The sequence below is a fragment of the Citrus clementina genome, unplaced genomic scaffold (genome assembly GCF_000493195.1).
Source record: "Citrus clementina cultivar Clemenules unplaced genomic scaffold, Citrus_clementina_v1.0 scaffold_5, whole genome shotgun sequence".
Classification (NCBI taxonomy): Eukaryota; Viridiplantae; Streptophyta; class Magnoliopsida; order Sapindales; family Rutaceae; genus Citrus; species Citrus x clementina.
This window is the reverse complement of record NW_006262201.1, coordinates 16424277-16442791: the sequence shown is the minus strand read 5'-3', so window position 1 is coordinate 16442791 and position 18515 is coordinate 16424277. Positions and strand designations below refer to the sequence as shown.

General features: G+C 34.1%; 2 protein-coding genes across 3 annotated transcripts; both read right to left on the bottom strand.

Moving 5' to 3' along the window:
- Positions 1-784: 784 nt before the first annotated feature.
- Positions 785-1249, bottom strand: LOC18042693. The gene has a single exon (XM_006432076.1). The coding sequence runs from the start codon at positions 1247-1249 to the stop codon at positions 785-787; it is 465 nt and encodes a 154-aa protein (XP_006432139.1).
- A 1406-nt stretch (positions 1250-2655) lies between these two features.
- Positions 2656-16954, bottom strand: LOC18042439 (tRNA uridine 5-carboxymethylaminomethyl modification enzyme MnmG). Of its 2 annotated transcripts, XR_002905483.1 has the most exons (14): positions 16558-16954; positions 16322-16458; positions 16121-16212; positions 15312-15425; positions 14360-14690; positions 13616-13795; positions 12406-12486; positions 10712-10930; positions 10392-10534; positions 5172-5338; positions 4356-4573; positions 4080-4172; positions 2994-3245; positions 2656-2909 (listed from the first exon to the last, which is right to left on the bottom strand). XR_002905483.1 is itself a non-coding variant. In XM_006432074.2 (13 exons), exons 1-13 carry the CDS (start codon positions 16772-16774, stop codon positions 3051-3053), a joined length of 2187 nt encoding a protein of 728 aa, XP_006432137.2. In that variant the 5' UTR covers positions 16775-16954; the 3' UTR covers positions 2656-3050. The 2 variants fall into 2 exon arrangements, 1 of the variants encoding a protein (XP_006432137.2); XM_006432074.2 differs by having other exon boundaries at positions 2656-3245.
- Positions 16955-18515: the final 1561 nt, after the last annotated feature.

Genomic DNA, 18515 nt, shown 5'->3' with positions numbered 1-18515 from the left:
CTTTCTGTGTGACTTAATATCAGAAACTTTTGCATGGAATATATAAATACCAAAAGCTACTAAAAAAAAAAGGAAAAAAAGAAAACATGTAAAAGAAAAATGCCAAAGGATATGCAACAACTTAACAACCATGACTTCACCAGGTAATGTTAAGAATAAATGCATCCGTCACTTTACAATTACACAGAAACCACAACTCGTCACCAAGAGGAGTACGAAAGAACAATATTGACTAACCAAAGTTGGTTGGTGTGAGTGGTTCGGCACTCTCATTCCTTAAGAGAGGTCAACGGTTCAAGCCCCGCTCTCGTATGAAGTCACCACTTTGGCCAGCACTTTACCCCTTACAGGCCGACCCAGTCCGAGCAGGGATTAGTTTGAGTTGTGGTACGGGCTTAAAAGTACCTCCCATAATTAAAACCCACTCAGAACCACCTCGTAGTTAAGACAAAAAAAAAAAAAAAGAACAATATTGGCTGAACAAAGCATTTCTCTCAATAACAAATTTCTTTCTTTCTGCGGATGTAAAATCTATCTCTATACATATATATATATATATATATATATATATGATTCTCACATCTTGCTTTCTGTAGTTAATAAAATGGAGACCTGTAACGTCAAATTTTATACCATGAATCACATAAGTCCGTATTGATTCTTGATCAGCTGAGTTCATATAGAAACATAACACTTGCCTGTATGGTTAAATGAAGCTGATAATTGCCAGCTCCAATATGATTCTCTCTCGCTCTAACTAGCTAAGCTAATTTTTCTATATATATCATGGCGCCATTGATGATGTCAATGGTATTTCACTTTCACGGGAACGGACGGAATCTTCTTTTCTTTCTTGCCCATTATTGTCAATAGCATTTTGATTATTATTATTATCTCTCCCAGAAGAATCTCCATAATTATTGACATTCCCAGCTCCATGGTTGGAGCTCGCAATATTTCTTCCTCTTGATGACCCGCCACCACCTCCGCCGCCACCGGCAACGCCACCAATAGACATCCGAACCCCAGAAAGCCGAGAAATGATTCGATAAAAGCACGTGCAAAACCAAAACAACCAAGGAAGGCAAACAAGAGTAACCCCAGCAATTGGAAGCCAATATGTTGAATCTGATTCAGGGAGAATCATGTACATTACCAGAAAGCTGCCGCCGACAGCAATAGAAAGACACAAAAAGCAAGATACCATCCATATTGCAGCGTATCCAGCCGTGGGATCAAGAACTGGCATTTGGATATTGGAATTTTATATTATTGAAGGGGCCAAAAACAAAAAAAAAAAACCCAGAGAGAGAGAATATCATCAAATAATAATAACAATAATGTTAAGATTACACCGACTCTGCTGTAGGGCTATGATCATTTGGTCCATTCTAATCATGGCGGGGATGATAATGGGTATTGGTTTGAAGATCAAAGACAGAAATTTAATCAAGTTTGTAACAATGGCAAAAGGGAAAGATCAAAAAGTATGCATGATGATGAATGATGATGATGATGATGATGATGATGTGATGGACCGCGCCCTGTACGTTGTTGCTTTTGATGATGTTGAACGATGATACATGGATTGAAGGGTGGACGTATTCAAAAGTTGTTTACGGGAAAAATGGAGCTTGTGAACAAACTAGCTCTTAGCTAACACCCACGAGGAGAGAGAGATGAGACATATATATATATGTTGCTATGTGTTCCAAAATTTTATCTTTATAAGAGTAAATACCTAACAACTAATGGAGGAATTACAAAATTTCTAAGTAACATTTTCACGTGTAAATCATAAGTTTGAAGATATTGACAGTTAGGTCTTTTATTTGCTTTTTAGGTCCCTCTTAAAATTTTAAAATAACTTTTCGTCTTTGATGCTAGAGTGTTAACAAAAAAACATATTGATAAAAAACTTCACACTTGTCAAAAAAAAAAAAACTAAAAAACTAGAGAGTTTATAATATATTAAAGACTCAACTAGTAAAATCTCTTTACAAAATGTACAGGGGATCGAAAAAATAAATAAATAAGCAATACAGAAGTGTGCTTTTTTCCTTAACGCCAAAGAATTAGGATTGAAAAAGATATGAACACAAATGCTTTATGCTTAAATCCTTCATTGACTACAAAGAAAAATGGCTAATCTTGACGGCAAATATCTTTTGAAATGCACAAATGCAGAAAACTCATTTCTGAGAGGCTCACGTCACCGACCGTTACCCTATTAGATCCCATTAGAATAGCCGAATATTTTGAGTCATCAGAGAAATATTTATTTTCAACAACATTTCTTTCAGGCTTTTGGAGAAAAGATAGGATAAAACAAATGATTATTATCCAATCGTAAGTTATCTTGAAAAATGCAAAAAAACAGTCTAGAATATGTCCTCCATATTTTTTAGTGACCGTTAAGTTATTTAAGAGGGAGATTGTTAATTTCTTCTTTACTAAAATCAATATATATGACTTATCTCCTACTTTATTTATGATAACCCATAATTCCCTAACAAAATAATTTTATAATATTACTCTTATTTTCAAGTATATTTTTATTCATTTTTATTATAAATTAAATAAATATCACCATATCAATGAGCTACACTAACAAAAGAAAGTTAATAACACATAAAATATATCAGTGAATGGCGGAGTAGCATTAATAAATACAATTATATTTCCTACAGGAACAATATCTACATTAACCTTTCCATGTAAATTTCCCAAAAAAAAGGGGCATGAAATAACATTCTTAAAAACCATGAGGGAGGACCTGATGCTCAATTCCTTTGATGACAACATACCCATAATCTTAATATTTTGCAATTGCTTCAACAGCCGGCTTGGCTTTAACTGTGACAACTTCCACTTTTGTCGGCAATAAGACAAGGATCTTCAATGACTTGCTGCTTTCCAAAAAGGTCCCAAAAAGTGCCGAAAGTCAGATCGCGTTGGTTGATATTCATCAATGCCAAATTTGAAAAACTCACATGTATGATATCACTTGCCCAAGTTGAACATAATGATAGTGATCCCTGAGGAACATTTCATGAGCTGATGGTTTCTGTCAAAGGGCCTTCAGATTGCTGATTTGAATCTGCCCGGACTGAAGCCAGCACTTGGTGCCTCATCTGTTCCTGAGCTTTCCTTCGGTTGGCTTCAAGGATTATAAGAAGAGCAGTAATGTCAGCAGGACTTACTCCACCCACTCTGCTTGCTTGACCAATCGTCTGTGGCCTGACCTGAAAGCATCAACCAATAGTTTTGAAGAATTATACGGTCTAATAATGATGCAGCCCACAATCTCAATCGAGACAAATCTACCTTCTCACCAGCATATAACAACAAAAAGATATATTTCTTCCACAAATAAGACATAAGCATCTTTTACTTGAAGCTTACATCTTTACTTGAAGCTTATACAATTTCCGGCTTTCATCCTCTCCAACTCTTTTAGCAAAAGAAAAATGTAGCTTTAACAGGAGTAAAACTCTACTGAGATTAGTGTAAATTTTGTTCCAAGCTATTCGACCCACCAGCTAAAAAGTTAGTTTTCTCCAAAAAAAAATTCGATGACAGGTATTACTACGCAGTATCGACCAGATTTGCTACATCCTTTGAAGAGCCAAGGTTGATGTACAGAATGTGTTCAAAGGTTATTCAACTCATTATGAATAATTCATTATCCTGCAAAATCTTTCCATTAAAAAATGTTCAACATGGCTTCATTATATTTGTAAGGACCTGTATCCACAACCCCACTTGGTCCCCAACGCAACAACATGCATAAAAAGTTAAAAGAATCTGCAAGCATATATGCACATTCAATCTAACCTAAAATACGTGTCACCAGTTAATACATGCCTAATGGTGAAAAATGGGTGCATTTGAACATTTATGTTTAATGAAAAGGCCTACTGTTTCAGCAACACTAAGTGACCTCAGGATTATCGGTTCAGAATTTATGCCTGTCAAAGTGAAAATGAACTGGTTCTCTGTCCAGAAAGGAAGTGACTAATTCTCAAAGTTGTATCAAATACAGAAAGGCAGTGGTCCAAATTATTTGTGCTACACACCTTAGATAGTTTCTCACGTGATTCCAGAGATAAAGTTGTCATTGCATAGTAATCCAAGTCCGGAGGAAGTGGTCTATGTTGTTGATGGACCATCTACAAGTACAGATACATAAAAAATGCACAGAACTTAAGAGATAGACAAAACCATGCCGTGATGATGCTGACATAAGCATCCATGGAAGATAAGGAATGAAATACCATGAAGCATGGATAATATTGAACTTCTTCTTGGATCCACCAAAAAGTAAATAAATAAATAAAATGAAAACTTACTACCTGTTGAAGTTGGCTTTGCTGACGCACAATGAAGCCCTCATACTTTATGTCTATCTCTACACATTGTTTCTCAGCTCTACTTAGCAATCCATTTCCAAAACCATGCTTATCAAGTATTTCATATTGAATATGTGGTTTCTTCAGTAGGCTCTCGAGAGTTGACGAGTCCTTCACTGGCTGACCAGACAATCGAGTAACATCAGCAGCCAAATCTCCACCTGAAAATCAAATATGAGCCTGTTTAAAGTTGTGAGTCGAATATAGAATGGTATATAGAAGAACTTGAAGCTAACAACAATGAGTAAGCAATCATGCTTAAACAAGTGCAGTTAATTGGAAGTTTACGCAGCTCTTTTTCTGATGTTCCTGAGGACAAGATCCACAGGCACGAGGACAGGAAATGCCGTCTTTGTCTCAAATTAAATATTATTCAATGATGGATGAGAGGGGATATTATTCACAGATAAATAAACCTCTAGAAAAAGAATCCTCACCCATCTACTGTCTTTTTATTTATTTAGTAATCATGAAAGATCTTTGAAAAAATAAATAAAATAATTAATTAATTAAATAAAAACTCAGGTGGTAGTTACTGGAAGATAATCGGTTCCCCCCCCCCAAAACAAAAATTCTTTTATTCATTTATTCAAGATACTCGGTAAGGAAGTTCTTCCGGAATCAATATCAGCTATTTGTAAAAGGAGAGGAAAAAAAATATACATATTCCCTCCTCTGTAGATTTTTCTCCATCTCCCTCACTCACTGGTAAGACACAATCATTTGCCATCCACAAGGAGGGCAATGAAGAATACAAACCTGATATCCTCACAGTTTTCAATCGCCTTTTTTCCTCTGAAACTCGAGCTAGCTTATCCTGGTATACTTTCCACCGTCTATCATCTATTAACCCAAGTTCACGACCCAAAGGTGTGAGACGGCTATCAGCATTATCGGATCTAAGAAGCAATCGATGTTCTGAGCGGCTAAGAGAAAAAAACAAGAATATGACATGAGATGAACATATGGGTTAATTTAAAAGATGTTGACGTATGCATAAATCTTGTATTAGCTTTAGGATATAAAACTATGTAACTAAAAATATACTATTACAATCTAGAACCAGAGCATCTGCACCGCCTTTTGTAAAATTAATAATAACTGCAACGAGGAAGTTTGCTTTATCAGGATCTCTACCCAGGGATGTAGCCAGGAATTTAATTGGGCTGGGGCACATTTAAAATATAATATAATTTTGAAATTTTATATTTGTTTTAGATTTTATTTGTTTTAATTGATATTTTAATGGATTTCATTTGATAAAGGCGGTTCTCTTGTTGTCTTTATTAATTTTCATGAAATTATAATAGCTAATCAAATTATTTAGAATTAGACATTTAAGTTAGGGGCAGCATGAAATTTTTTTAAAATTACGTGGCACTTTCAGAATTTTGCAATTCACCTGGGGCATTTTTATAAATAATAAATAAAATATATTTTTTTAAGATAACCATCAAAAAAACTTTTTAAAGCGTCCTATGCTGGCTACACCCGTCTCTACCTATACATCATATATATTACAGAATAGTCTCAAGTAGGGAACCAACATAATATCACTATCTATGCATTCATCACCCATTAGGATAGTTCTTTCCACAGATCATGCATACTATTCAAAGTGAATGCAATGCAAATTTCATTCTGTTAGGATTCATTCTATATGTTAAGTTCCTGGGGCATTATTCTTAGAATGTGGTCATGGTTACCTTTCAACAGTATTCTCCTTCTAGTCACAGCTTCATTACACAGTGGGGCATTTTTCTGTCCCTAAACTGTAAATGCACAACAAGCTAATTTAAAACTCCATTACTTTGATACAAACACTTCTTCTCTAATTAAGATTCCCATATCTTTTTAGAAAGAACATGACATAATGATAATCCAATGGGTATTCATTCACTTTTGTGTAATAAAAGGACAACTTTTTCGTCGACATCAGCAAGCTTTATTATCACACAAAAGACAATGAATTGTGAGCTACAAAAATTCCACTGACCATTATTATGGTATCCCAAGGATATCCCTAATAGATAAGAATAGTATATAAATATACAGTACTTAATTAAGTCAGGAAGCCCATAATTTTGCTACAATTTGTATGGAAAATCAATCCAATGGGAATGTGCGCACACATATACATAAAATAAGATTATAAGAATAACAAGCTCAGCAGTCCCTATTCCTTTACACAACTTTTGACACAAATTTCTAACCACCATATCAAAAATCATTCAATAATTAAGATTAGAACATACATGAAATTCTGTGTTTTTCAAAAATTATTTAATTAACTGTAGATCCCATCATTAATAATTAATTATTTTTTCCTATCTTCTCTTTCTTTCTTGTCCTATTCTTTTCTGTCTCACATCAAAACTCCAAACTTTGAGCACTGATATTTGCACAAAACCACTAAAGACAAAAATATTCATATTCTTTAGTGATTTTGTGCATTTCGTTTGAGCAACTTTTTGTGCAAATCTCATCACTGCTAAACTTTCACATGCTTAAACAAACCCAAAAGCCAAAGTCTTAAAACCATCAAAGATCCAGAAGAAAATTTTAAAATAAAAAATGTTTATCCAAAAGAATTTTGGTGTAAATTCTTAAGAGTTACGCTAACATATCATCGAATCCTCAATTTACATTCTTACTTTAAGCCATTTTTATCTTCATTGAAATGCTCAATGAGATTATATTTATGCAGACCATCTTGGTATTATCGGTAAAGAGTTAAACCGTACATCTTTTCTATGTGTCTAACTAAGACTCTTAAAAGATAAGAGATAAGATAACATTCATACGTGTCTGGCTAAATATTAAAGTATAAGATGCCTTCATAGTTTCTTCTATTTAGCTGGTGACTAAAAGGGCATCTCTATTCAGTAGGCATGCCTTTGAATAGTAGTGTCAGTAAAGATGCCCTTATTTAAGTCGCTACACACATGGGAAAATGATAAAGACATGTTATACTTTAATTTTAACCAAACATGTAGCATAATACAATTTGGGGGGGTGGAGAAGAGTGGGGGGAGGAGGGAATAATTTAAAATTGATGGCGGTGTTCACTGCTTATTAATTAGTTTAAAAACTAGAAACTTAAACTCAGTCCAAACCTGTTAAAAGAAAAGGGTTGTTATCTGTGTGGCTGAATGAATCATGGGCACTCATTTTCACACAATGTTTCACACAAATTTTTAGACCATTGGATTGATACACTTTGAACAGTTGAGATTGCATCTTGATGTGTATTAATTATGGTGCTTTAATTACACAGGTAAGACAATCTCAATTGCTGAATGTATATTGATCCAATGATCTAAAACTGAGAAACAATTTTTGTTAAAAGTTTGCTACCATGGGTACCTCCCTTATATAAGACATACTTAATCCAAACTGCAGCAAAATTGAAAATCTGAGACCAAAGTGCCAAAGTGCATTTATTGGCACCATTCTCACTATTGAGCAGCGAGGCATTTACTATTTTCTCCTTACCAGAAGATTTATAGCCATAAACTGTGGTTTTAACAGGTATGAATGAGAGAATAAAAATGAAGATGAGATGAGTAGTCAGTCAAGAAGACTTTAAAAGAATTAGAAAAAGTCATCAACTCATTTCTATCCTATTTTGGCCAAGAAGATAATCTCTAACTTCTGTATCTTCGTTCTTGAGGATCTGGCTATGGTACCTACAGTTGTACCATAACCTCACTTTTGTCTTTTGTGACTTAACAACTGAAAATTTCATTGAGAGCCTCCTCATAAGTATTAAAGAAATTTTTGTCTAAATACATAGTTAAATTTCATTTATCACCTTATGCTCTTCTTTTTTTGTTTTTTCGTTCTTCTTCTCCTACCGTCAACGGGCATATTCATCTGGTAAAAACTTTGTCACTGGTAAAGCTCATTAGAATTAAATGCTCTTAGTTAAGCTTTTTCAGATTCAAACAACCAAATATCTTTCCTTGGTTCAGACAATACAGCTAGGCCATGATGGACAAATGTTAGTTTCATTAAATTTAGTTGTTCTGATGATTAGAACAATAATTTTATTATCATTTAATTTATGCATAATGTTCATATGTTTTATATCAGTTTAGGATAATACCTTCGTAATACAAGGGAAGAAAAAGAATTCCATAAGAAGATAAAGGATTTGGACTTTGGGTATGAAGAAATAAAAGACTGGAGAGAGAGATGGGAAAGGGTCGGAGAGATAGAGGACGAAGAGGCAAAAACAATCGAGAAAAAAAAAGTTAAAAAAGAGTTTTGCTAAGTTACATCATCTTTAACTTACATAAACCCAAGATCAGGTTTTTTTTGCATGACTGAATTGTTGCATGTCCAACAACTAGAGGGTCATAGGACACTACTTTTGGGTCAACTATAAGTTCCATATAATGTAACATATGAAACTTAGCAGCTGCCTGAAAAAAATCATGCATGAATTAGTTTGTAAGGGTATATTGGGTATTAAGATGAGTTTATAAAATGATACATAAAACTTTAAGTAGGATATTTGAACCCATCAAAATACTCTACAAACCCATCTTTAAAAAAGATAAAATTATCACTAATATAATACCCATAGAATAACTTACGAATTAAAGACAAACTCTATTATTAAATGAAATGATTTTATTTTCTACATCCATTTCTATAACCAATTAACCATTCAATAACGCTTATTTATCTATTTCCTAAATTCTACTTTTTTTTATTTGTCATCCTAACATAATTTTATTGTCAAAGTTTTCAATTATCTAAATGAGAATTAAAATTCTACTCAATTTATGGATCTTCTGCAGTGTAGTATATAGGTCTAATCTCCATATGTTGCAAATGAAAAGAATTCTAACTTGTCAAAGTCATTTGTGTTTATTTGTGCTGTTGATTTCATGGGTGAATGAGTTCAATTTGTTATTAAAGTTGCAGGATTAAAACTTTAGTTTAAGGGCAATGGTGTTCGTTGGTATCACTTGTTTCAATGGGGAAGGAGAAGAAGAAAACTGGAATTATGCTGAATATTCAAGTAAAAATATGGTTTTCTAAAAATTAATGAAGGGTGTGGTGAGAAATAGTTGCGTTGAGCAGTTTTGTGGGTTCAATAATTTCACCATCAATTTATTGTCCTTTTTTTTTTCTAAACAAAAAGTCAACTTGTTGTCAACCATCCAATTCATCACAAAAACTAATAGTTGGGTTGACATATGACTTCTCTAATAATAAAATTAGATTAGTAATAAATAATATATTTGATTTGGATAATAATAATTAATTTATTTGGATAATAACAACCAAATTTACCCATAAAAATATAGATAACTATTGCTAAGATAAGAGAATGAAAGAATAAGATGCTTTTTTAATAGAGCACTTCATGCTTATAAATGTAATTTGGATGTAAACAAAAAATACTTCAATACTTATAAAAAAACTGCAAATTAAAAAGAGTGCAAGATGCTAAATTGAATTTTGGCCATGTAAGTAAGTAGAAAGTACCATAGTACTTGTATATATTTTGCAAATAAGAGAAAGTGTAAGGTGCTTAATGAAATTTTTAGTTGTAAAGTCACAAAAGTCAAAAGGGGCTATATGGTTCAACTGTGGTACCATAGCTGGATCCCTTTCTTGAATCTCTTTCTAATCTTTTCTTCTCCATTTCTGTTCTCTATATCTATTATTTTGTTCCTACAACACCCGATACTTGGAAGAAATTCTTTGGTTATTGAAAACATATTATATTTTCATAAAGGAGGCATAAAAATTATTTAACTACCATAAATTTTTGCAATTTTTTTGTTTAAGAGAAGAAATGCGACCACCTATAAGGTGCAAACAACAAAAATGATTATAACCTCAATCAATTAATCAACTTGCCTTTTCAAACATAGAATTTCCCATCATAAAAATTGATACCCAAATCAAAAGGCATCAATAATCATTAAACATGGTAATGAAACACTTTCAGCCGGTTACCTTGTCAACATGCGGTAAGGCTCGCGAAGGTCCTTAGTGACTAGATCATCAATTAAAGTCCCAACATAACTGCTTTCCCTCTCTAGAACAATTAGCGACTTGCCATCTGAATGCCTAGCAGCATTGATACCAGAAATAATGCCCTATGAAACAAAATAAACATATTTAAAACAGACTTGCTTATTGAAAAAATAAAAATAAAAATAAAACAAATTAGCAAAAGGTTCTTTTCTGGCCTCGTGGTAGTCATTCTTTAAGCATGCTTATAGTACAAAATAAAGCAATTATTACAAATTTTCCATTATTCTAAAAAATAAAACCTGAGCAGCAGCCTCTTCATAGCCAGTTGTTCCATTTATCTGACCAGAGAAGAAAAGTCCCTCAACTTTCTTGGTCATAAGAGACCTATAACATTGATGAGCAGGCAAGTAATCATATTCTACTGCATAAGCAGGCCTCAACATCGAGCAGTTTTCTAGTCCAGGCAAGGTTCTCAAGAGTGGTAACTGTAATCTCTCAGGTAAACCAGTTGAGAATCCCTGTGACGAAATAAAATGATTACATATAATACAAAGCACAAAGCATCTACATATGAAACTTATAACAGTTATGCTGATAAGGAGAAAGAGAAAAATCTAGGACTGACATGAATTCCATAACCAAAACACTTAAAAATTCAATTAAAATTTGAATCAAACTTTGATTTGATTGAAACAGTTCCCTCTTCTACTATTATTAGGAGTCAAAAAACTGAGAAAACCGATGAAGCCTATTAAAGACCGAAAAAGGTTTGCTTGAAATTAAAGATATCTAGAACACTTCAACTTCTAGAAGTTACAGGCTAGGTATTATTATAAAAATTAGCTAACCTATAGTCCGCACAAAGAATTTTCATTTCCAAATCATCCATGTCTAATAAATCATAAATTTAAACAACTGATTCAGGCAAAAAAAATTTAAACCAATACAACTTACTATACAAAACATTAAATCATCAAAATCTTGTTTGAATCCGTTGTCACCTGACCCCACATTTTTATTATGCTGAAGATGCATATACTGAAATTAGAGTACAACAGAAGCCATGTCAATTTTTACTGATCTATCAAGCACAAGTATATTATCAAGCTTTCCTTTTTGGAAAATTTAAATGTATTGTTTAACTGGATTCTAAGCTTTACAAGAGAAAAAGAAGCCTACATTTTTTTGAGATTTGTGGTTTTAGTGCCTTTTTAGATGATTTGGAGTGAAAGAAACAATCATATCATTAAGAAATCAGGTAAGGACAACTCTGATGGGCTGTGGGAAAAAGTTCACAATTCTGCTTCACTTTGAACTACAGTTTCTAAGAAGTTCCAAGACATCTTTTGCTTCTACATTCAGCAAAGGAGTTGTGTGAATCTAATTGTATAGCATTTTGCTTAGTGGTGTACAGGTATGGGTGATTCGCTGGTGTTCAAAACGTCATTCTGTTAATGATAGTTGTTTTTATAAAGCTTTGCTCTGTCTCTCCATATTTTTGCTTTCTATGCATACCTGCTCTCTAGACTCTTCATGGTTTTCATTATTTGAAACAGAATTCTTCTTATTTTATTATTAATATTTGTATTCTAAGCTTAATAATGCAGAACCAAATGCAGACTTTCAAGGAGGACTGTATAACGCATGCACAGACAGGGATGTAATGATGGATTATCAAATTATCGTATAGACATCCTACTGCAACAACAGCATTTACAGTACAGGTAATTATACTCAACTCCAAAACCCAACAAAGTACATATTTCCAAGAGAGTAGAATTTGGACACAAGTAGCACAATTCAAACTTCATCATCGCATTGTCATGGAAGAAGACAATTGATAGCTGACACGAAAACAAAAATATTCAATCTGCCATACAAAAAATCAATTCTTCATTCTTAAATGTTTTTTTAGTCTATTTTTTTCATTTTTCCGGCTCTCTTTGTTGCTAAACCTGTCGCAGAGAAAAGAAAAGATAATATGGTAGCAAACCTGAACATAAAGCTCAGGCACATTACGGCCTTCTGGTTCAAGAAAAATCTGATGAGACTCTTTATCTTGAAATCTCACAATCTGAAACAAGGAAAAAAAAAACAACTCAATAGAACTGATAAACACTGAAGTTACTAATAGTAATATGTAAATGGAAAAGCATTGTGCTCGTAACTAATTTGAGATCGTTGGAATTAGTAATGCAGCAAAAATAAACTACTTATTCTTTCAGAATCCATGTTAAAGCCATATTATATCTCAGGAAAAGGAACAAGAAAAAGGTCAAGATGTATCAAGATATCTCATGATAATAGAAAAAAATTTCAAACAGCATTAACATAGTTAGGATATTTTCTCCCCTGCATTAAATCAATGCAAGGAGATTCATCGAGACTAAAACAATAAATTGATGCCATCTCTTCCCTGAAACACTGACTGCAAAACCAACAACAACTTTGTCTATAACTCTCTCTGAAGAGTGCTGGACAGTCATGCATACTTAAAGACAAAACCATAACAGAGAAAGAAGCTAAACTTAAAACAAAACGGCAAACAAATATGCTGGGTGCAGAAATAAATATCAGCTCACAGAAAATGTGGGTGTATAAGCTAATGAATCATTTATTTGACTCTATTAAACATAAAAAACTGAAAACTGCACAACCAATTGAAGACTTGCTGCACTGTGGCTTTGGCAAATGATAATTAACGTAACCTTAAGATTGAAAAAGGAATTATGAGGACATTCAGTTGAACTTCATTACCAATAGAAACACAAGCGTAGAGATTTTGATCTTAATCAACCAGAATTGGTAAGAAAAAGTAGCTCCTATAAAGGGCACATGTGGTCTAAAAATGTTATGATAAACAACTTTTGAATAAAGGTTAATTGCAAAGTTTAATTGCAAACCAACTTTTGAATCAATGATAAATGATTGTGGAACTAGAAATTAAATACAAAGGAGACAACTTCAAGAAGATTTCGGCACCATGACAATTGCAAAGAGCAAAAAGTACATAACAGCAACGAACAGTATAATAAGCAGAGGATCTCCTTTGTCTGATTAAAGGAGGTGCATAAATCAGCAGGTGCTACATGATGTGCCTTTTCATTATTTAATCACTCAAAATTCTCTTAAATAACAAATGACAAATGATCGGCAAAATAGAAATTCTCAGCATTCAACAAAACATCAATAAGGAACTGTACCTTATCTTCAATGGCAGGGCAGTACCTAGGCCCCTTAGCTTCTACCCATCCACCATAAGTGGGAGTTTCATGCAAGTTGTCTTTAATAAGCTGGTGGGTTCTTTTTGTGGTACGTGTCAGATAGCAGCACATTTGTTCCCTCTCAATATGAAAGTCAGGATCAAAACTAAACCAGCTGACCTGTAAATTATCAACTCATATTTAAGACAAGATTCTCATGATAAAACATTAGTCTTCAAGGCTTAAAACTAAGAAGAAAAGGAAAATATAACAGAAAAGCAAGCAATTCAAAATTATAGGCTTCACCCAAAGGATAATAACCGTAACATGATAAGATCATGAACATTACTTCAATAAGAGGTAATCTGCCAATTAAACAAATAAGTTAGCTCAAATATGCCCAAGAACCTGCTCAACGGAGCAGGATGTCCAGCACTCCTAATATCTATAAGTAGAAATGACCTGGCAGTTAATTCTAAGACCAACTATAGAGCTATCCATGCATTGGAAATCACCAAGCTAGCATCTCTATAAATGTTAATAGGATAAATGTAATAGATGATGTGATCAAAAGAGCACCTTTAAAAATGTTAATAGGGTAAATATGTGTAACATGTTCCAGCATGAAATGGCATGAAATGCATGCTTATAAACTCTATGAAGCAACTTGACAAACATGATTTAAATCATGAATCATGCAGAATTTATGTCACTCAACCTACACAATGGATAAAATGGAAAAACCTCTTCATCTCCATGCTGGGGTTCCAGTCCTGAAAAATCTACAGTTCGAAGATCAACGCGTGATGGGGTTCCAGTTTTTAACCGATCAGTCTCAAATCCAAGGCGTTGCAAGTTCTCAGTCAGTCCATGAGAAGCTGACTCACCAGCTCTACCAGCAGGCATAGAAGTTCTACCAACCCAAATTTTACCACTCATAAAAGTGCCGGTCGTGAGGACAACTGAAGGAGCATAAAAGTTCATCCCGAAAAATGTGCAAACACCTTCTACATTGTCATTCTTTCCTAATAAGATATCTGTCACCATAGCCTCTCTAATACATAGGTTTGCAGTGCTGATGGTAGAGTGAAAACAAAGAGTTAGCAAGCAGAATACACCCACCCACCAATATGCAGGGGTGCAGAAAATAGAGAAATGAGATGAACCACATTGATCTGTGTTGATTGGAGGGAAAAAAAAAAAAAAACTCACTCAGCAGACAGACAACAGTTGACATTTGACAATTACCTCATGTCTTTGACAAGACGAACTATTATAAAGTGCCACTATGACAGTTTTGAAAGATAACTAAACATGAATACAGAAAAACTTTCAAAATTTTTTAGGCCATACAAACAATAAATTCCTTCATCGATGTCAAAATACAGAAATTATGAGGTTGTTATGTAGAGTTCAGTGTGCAAATCAAATTATCAGCTGTACTACGTTAAAGAAACCCTGAGATTTCATGATATATTTCCCCCAGATCTAAGCATTCATGTGGTAATAAAATTGAGGATTTGCACTCTCTATTGAAGGAGGCAGAAAGTGATTATCTAGTTCTCTTTCCATCATGAAGCATTCAAAGAAATAGCTACAAGTTCCAACAACCATGTTCATACAATTCAGGACCTTTTCATTTGGAAGTTTAGTCTACCAACATCGTGTAAGATGGAAGATGAAAGAAATTACTTGCCTCTCCACGATATTCTTCATTTGCATAGCATATTCCCTTTTATCAGTTTGTGCACGCAATGCCCGAACAGCAGGACCTCTCGAGGTATTGAGGACACGCTTTTGTAAATAGCACCTAAATTACAAAGACGAATCACTGTTACGTTTGTTATAATACAAAGCAAAAATGTTAATTTTTAGCAAGATAAAAACACAAAATAAAAATGCATGTCAGTTGCTTGAAATAAATTAATTCAACTTCTTCTAGAAAAATATAAGGGACCACAACAAAAACTAAGAAAACAATACCAGAAAGTACTAACATAAGCAACAACTTGAAAATAAGGCATGTGACCGGAAAACTGATGTCGCAAGTAAGCAAAAAACAGAAGGAAAAACAGATGAAGTGCTCAAAGAAATTCTATAAGCTATATCATGAATGACACAAAATAACGATAATGAAGTATTGCAGCTGTCTAAGGGCCATAAAAATATTAGCGCAGATGAAGAACCTTCTCAAAAGTTTGCAGTTGTAGTTATAGACAGCTTATGAAAATGTTAGATAGATTGTTCACTTGTTTTCCAAGCCTCAATCATCTGATGTTAGCAAGACATGTCAAAATCAACTACTATTCCCAGAAACTTGGGCTACAACCATATTCTTATTATACCATGCAGTATTTGAGCTTTCAGACAAAATAAAAATTTGTAAAGAGTTTGTCCAAATGCAAATATTTGTCTGACATTCAATTTCCAACACATGCAGTGACAATATGGCTGCAGCCGCTGAATTGACTATCCAAGAAGATATAAAAGGTTTTTGGATATTACATATCAGCAACCTTCCCAATTTCACCACCAAGTGCATCCACTTCATGTACTAGCTGTGATTTTGCAGGTCCACCCACTGCTGGATTGCAGGGCTGCAAGTAACTTTTCTCAATATAAACATCTTTCTAAAACTTTTAAAAAACCAATTCAAAAAAATTGCATATAACAAGAACAACTTTTTGTAGTGTGATATTGAGATACCTGCCACGCAATTTTATCGATGTTAAGAGTGAGAAGAAGGGTTTTAGCACCTAAACGAGCAGATGCAAGGGCAGCTTCACACCCAGCGTGCCCTCCTCCAACGACTATAACATCGAATCTCTCATCAATATTCCACTCTGCAAGTCCACAAAAAGAAGACAATTGGTTAAACAAAACAATTCCCACAACCAGTTCGACAAAATGCCTCACAGAACAGAACAACAAAAAGCACCGACCTGGGGAGCCGGAAGCAGAAGCAGCTGAAGGTACGACCGAGAAACGCCGGGAGAAGTTTGAGGCACGTCGAAGATAGCAACGGATGGGGAGCACACGGGTTCGGGTTCGGGTTCGGGTTCGGGCACGGATCGGAGCGGCCCATTTGAAGAGGAGTGGAGTAAAGAAATGACGGGTAAGGCGGCCGGAGATATTGATATTGAGATTGTGTGTTGCCATTTCTTAAATTCTTATTTTAGTTTAGTGCTGAAAGGCTAGTGAAAGACGAGCGACATAGTAATGGAATAATTGAATTAAAGGATGCACTATACGTCGCCTCTATCCTGTGGCTACGATTAGGAAAAAGAAATTCTTACAAAAGATTTCACAACATCTAGCACAAAACCGTGTGTTTTGAAAAAGCAAAATTGTAAAGTATTCATAAAATTTTGAAGATTAGTCATTTACATCTTTACTTGGATTTTGGGTTGAAAATTGGGATCCGCCTATGTTACCACTGTGGTAACGTACCACACTTTTTGTCCTCTTTTAGTACCTTCGTTGGATTTAAAATGAGTCGATCCAACGGTTGACAAGAGCCGGTGGATAATAATAGCAGCCGGTTGCTTCAAGTTACTGGGGGAAACTTTATTCAATTAATAAAGACCTAGACAAGTGCACGTTCTTCTCTTAATTGATTTGCTTTGAACGGCCCATAACTAGGGATGGCAATGGGCACCGCCCGCAGCGGGTTTGCCATTACCAAATCCAAACCCGCACAAAATTTAAATTACCAAACCCACCCGCAACCCGCGGCGGGTTTTAATTTTTTTTAAAAAACCCACGTAGCGGGTTTTAACAATTACCAAACCCGCAATGGTATCCGGCGGATTTTTTGCGAGTTTCCGTATTTAAAATCACAAATTTTTAATATATAAATTTATAATAATAACCTCAAATTCCATATAACATATTCAATTTTATATTTAAACAATGTAAATGAAAAAGTAAAATTTCCACATCAATTCAATACAAATTCTCAAATTTAAGTATAAATTACACAAATCTATTTAAAAAGCACAAACTAATATCTAAAAATCATAATTACATTCTATATTATCATTTAAAACAAGATCCAAAAGAAGATATTCATTTTATTCACCACTATAAGCACCCATCCAACACAATGCCTATAATAATAATTAAGATTAATATTTTCAAATATTAATTCGAAGGGAAATGTCTTTAGTTTTCTTTAGGTTATGACTTTAGAATAGGAGATGAGCCATATACACACATACACAACTTTGAGCCTTTGGCTATTTGGTAATTTGATTAATTACATTATTTTCTTTATATATTTTTATATTTAAATTAAATTAAAAATATTTGAAAAAAATTATTGCGGGTATCCACCGGGTATAAGGTTAATACCAAACCCACCCGCATCCATGTGCGGGTTTTAATTTATAATACTAAATCAGCCCGCAACGGATAAAATTACCCGCAACGGGCGGGTTTTGGCGGGTGGGTTTGGGCGGGTTTGCGGGTACAATTGTCATCCCTACCCATAACCAAATGTTAGCCAGAAACCATGAATTGTTGAAATCTTTTCGAATGGAATCGCAGTGGTACTAGGAGAAAGTATTTCTAAACAACGTCAGATAAATTAAAGGCGAAAACAGATTTGTGCCAGGCAATTGCAGCAGAGATCGGGCGGAGCTGAAACTTTAGGAATTAGGCACATCTCATTAATTGAAAAAAAAAAGAGTGGAAAGATGTGTGTTTGATTTGGTGATGAGGCTTTCAATCGGACGCAGCAGGTAACTCCTTACTACAAATTTAATATTTTGATCGAAATATTTAATACCGGTGATTAGCTTAGTAGACGGGTTATGTTCATGTGTTAGAAAGACGAATTGCTTTTGTATTCTTCTTCCAGTTTGATGAGTTTAATTTGTTCTCATCTGTCCGTAATGTC

Excerpts from the sequence above, each read along its gene's own strand:
- LOC18042439 (XM_006432074.2), bottom strand. The coding sequence starts at position 16,774 with ATGGCAACACACAATCTCAATATCAATATCTCCGGCCGCCTTACCCGT. Across the intron at positions 4,574-5,171 it reads GAAAACTGTGAGGATATCAG|GTGGAGATTTGGCTGCTGAT; the intron begins GTTTGTATTCTT and ends TTTGATTTTCAG. Across the intron at positions 3,246-4,079 it reads CACGTGAGAAACTATCTAAG|GTCAGGCCACAGACGATTGG; the intron begins GTGTGTAGCACA and ends TGATGCTTTCAG.
- LOC18042693 (XM_006432076.1), bottom strand. The coding sequence starts at position 1,249 with ATGCCAGTTCTTGATCCCACGGCTGGATACGCTGCAATATGGATGGTA.